This window comes from Mus caroli, chromosome 17, assembly GCF_900094665.2.
Source record: "Mus caroli chromosome 17, CAROLI_EIJ_v1.1, whole genome shotgun sequence".
NCBI lineage: Eukaryota > Metazoa > Chordata > Mammalia > Rodentia > Muridae > Mus > Mus caroli.
In genome coordinates, this window is record NC_034586.1 from 20,538,875 (window position 1) to 20,540,144 (window position 1,270).

At 53.9% G+C, this 1,270-nt stretch overlaps 1 protein-coding gene across 1 annotated transcript in view; it reads right to left on the reverse strand.

Annotated features, from left to right (window-relative positions):
- The window catches only part of Tbl3 (transducin beta like 3), a 7,389-nt gene that overhangs the window by 3,109 nt on the left and 3,010 nt on the right, over positions 1 to 1,270 (reverse strand). Inside the window, exons 8-12 of the mRNA XM_021149038.1 lie at positions 1,125 to 1,200; positions 946 to 1,039; positions 681 to 862; positions 451 to 592; positions 307 to 365 (exon numbers count right to left, since the gene is read on the reverse strand). Of these exons, the coding sequence (XP_021004697.1) occupies positions 307 to 365; positions 451 to 592; positions 681 to 862; positions 946 to 1,039; positions 1,125 to 1,200 (553 nt within the window). The remainder of the gene's footprint in view (positions 1 to 306; positions 366 to 450; positions 593 to 680; positions 863 to 945; positions 1,040 to 1,124; positions 1,201 to 1,270) is intronic.

The window sequence follows — 1,270 nt, forward strand, 5'->3', positions numbered from 1 at the left end:
TAAGTACACTGTAGCTGTCTTTAGACACACCAGAAGAGGGAGTCAGATCTCATTACGGATGGTTGTGAGCCACCATGTGGTTGCTGGGATTTGAACTCGGGACCTTTGGAAGAGCAGTCGGAGCTCTTAACCACTGAGCCATCTCTCCAGCCCTCTCTTGGTTTTTCAAGACAAGGTTTCCCGATGTAGCCCTAGCTGTCCTGGAACTCACAAAGATCCGCCTGCCTCTGCCCAGCACCCCAAGTGCTGGGATTAAAGGTGTGCCACCACTGCCCAGCTGTCATCATATCTCTTCTGGGGTCTCACCTTGGCACAGCTAGCAAAGAGCCACCCCTTCCGGAACACATCCAGGGCCAAGACAATGTCTGGGAGAGAGGGGAGGAGTGGTTAGAGAACAATTGTATCAAGGAGATGGGGAAGGGTTCTATCAACTCCAGGCTGAGGACTTGCCTGTGTGACCATGGAGGATCTGACAGGCCAAAGTCTGCAGTTCAAACACCTTCAGGCAAGGGCTATTGGAAGCCACGACGATGTGGGAGTCACTAGGCCCCAGGAACCGAACATCCAATACTTCCTCACTATAGCCAGCAAACTGTGGGAGACAGGAAAGTCATGAGTGAGGGCCTGCATGAAAAGAAGCCTAGAACCAAGCCCTGCACTGGTCAGGAACAAATGCTTACCTGTTTCTGCAACTGTAAGGAGTGTGCCTCATAGAGGAGCAGGTTGTGATCGGCAGTGACAGTGAGGAGCAGGTCAGCAGCATGGGCCAGGGTACAGTGGGTCAGTTCCTGCTGTAGGCCTGGCATTTGTGGCTGGGTGTATACACACTGCCCAGAAGCGGCCTCCCACACACGAAGGATCCCTGAAGGATAACAAGGGCTGTTGAAGGATGAGGTCCACAGGCTTCCCCCAGCCCCTGGTCCACGTGTGGCCAGTCCCCCACACCTTGGTCACCAGCTGTTAAGAAGTGTAGGCCTGAGCTCTTCACACCCAGCGCAGGTGCCGGCTGTTCGGGCAGTAGCACAGAGGCTTCCACGCTCTGTGGATGAGCAAGATCAGAGCCTAATCAGCCAAGTATCCTCTCCTTGCCCCATTCACAGACCCTGGCCTGTAGGCAGCCATACCTCAAACACTGGCACCGTCCTTGTAGTCTGGTAGCTCTGAAGGTCCCAAACTATGCAGATCTTGTCACGGCCAGAGCTGAGGAAAAGCAGGTCCCTCTGTTGCAGTCTCAGCCTTGGCCTCCCCTTTCTTTTCTTTTTTTTTTTTT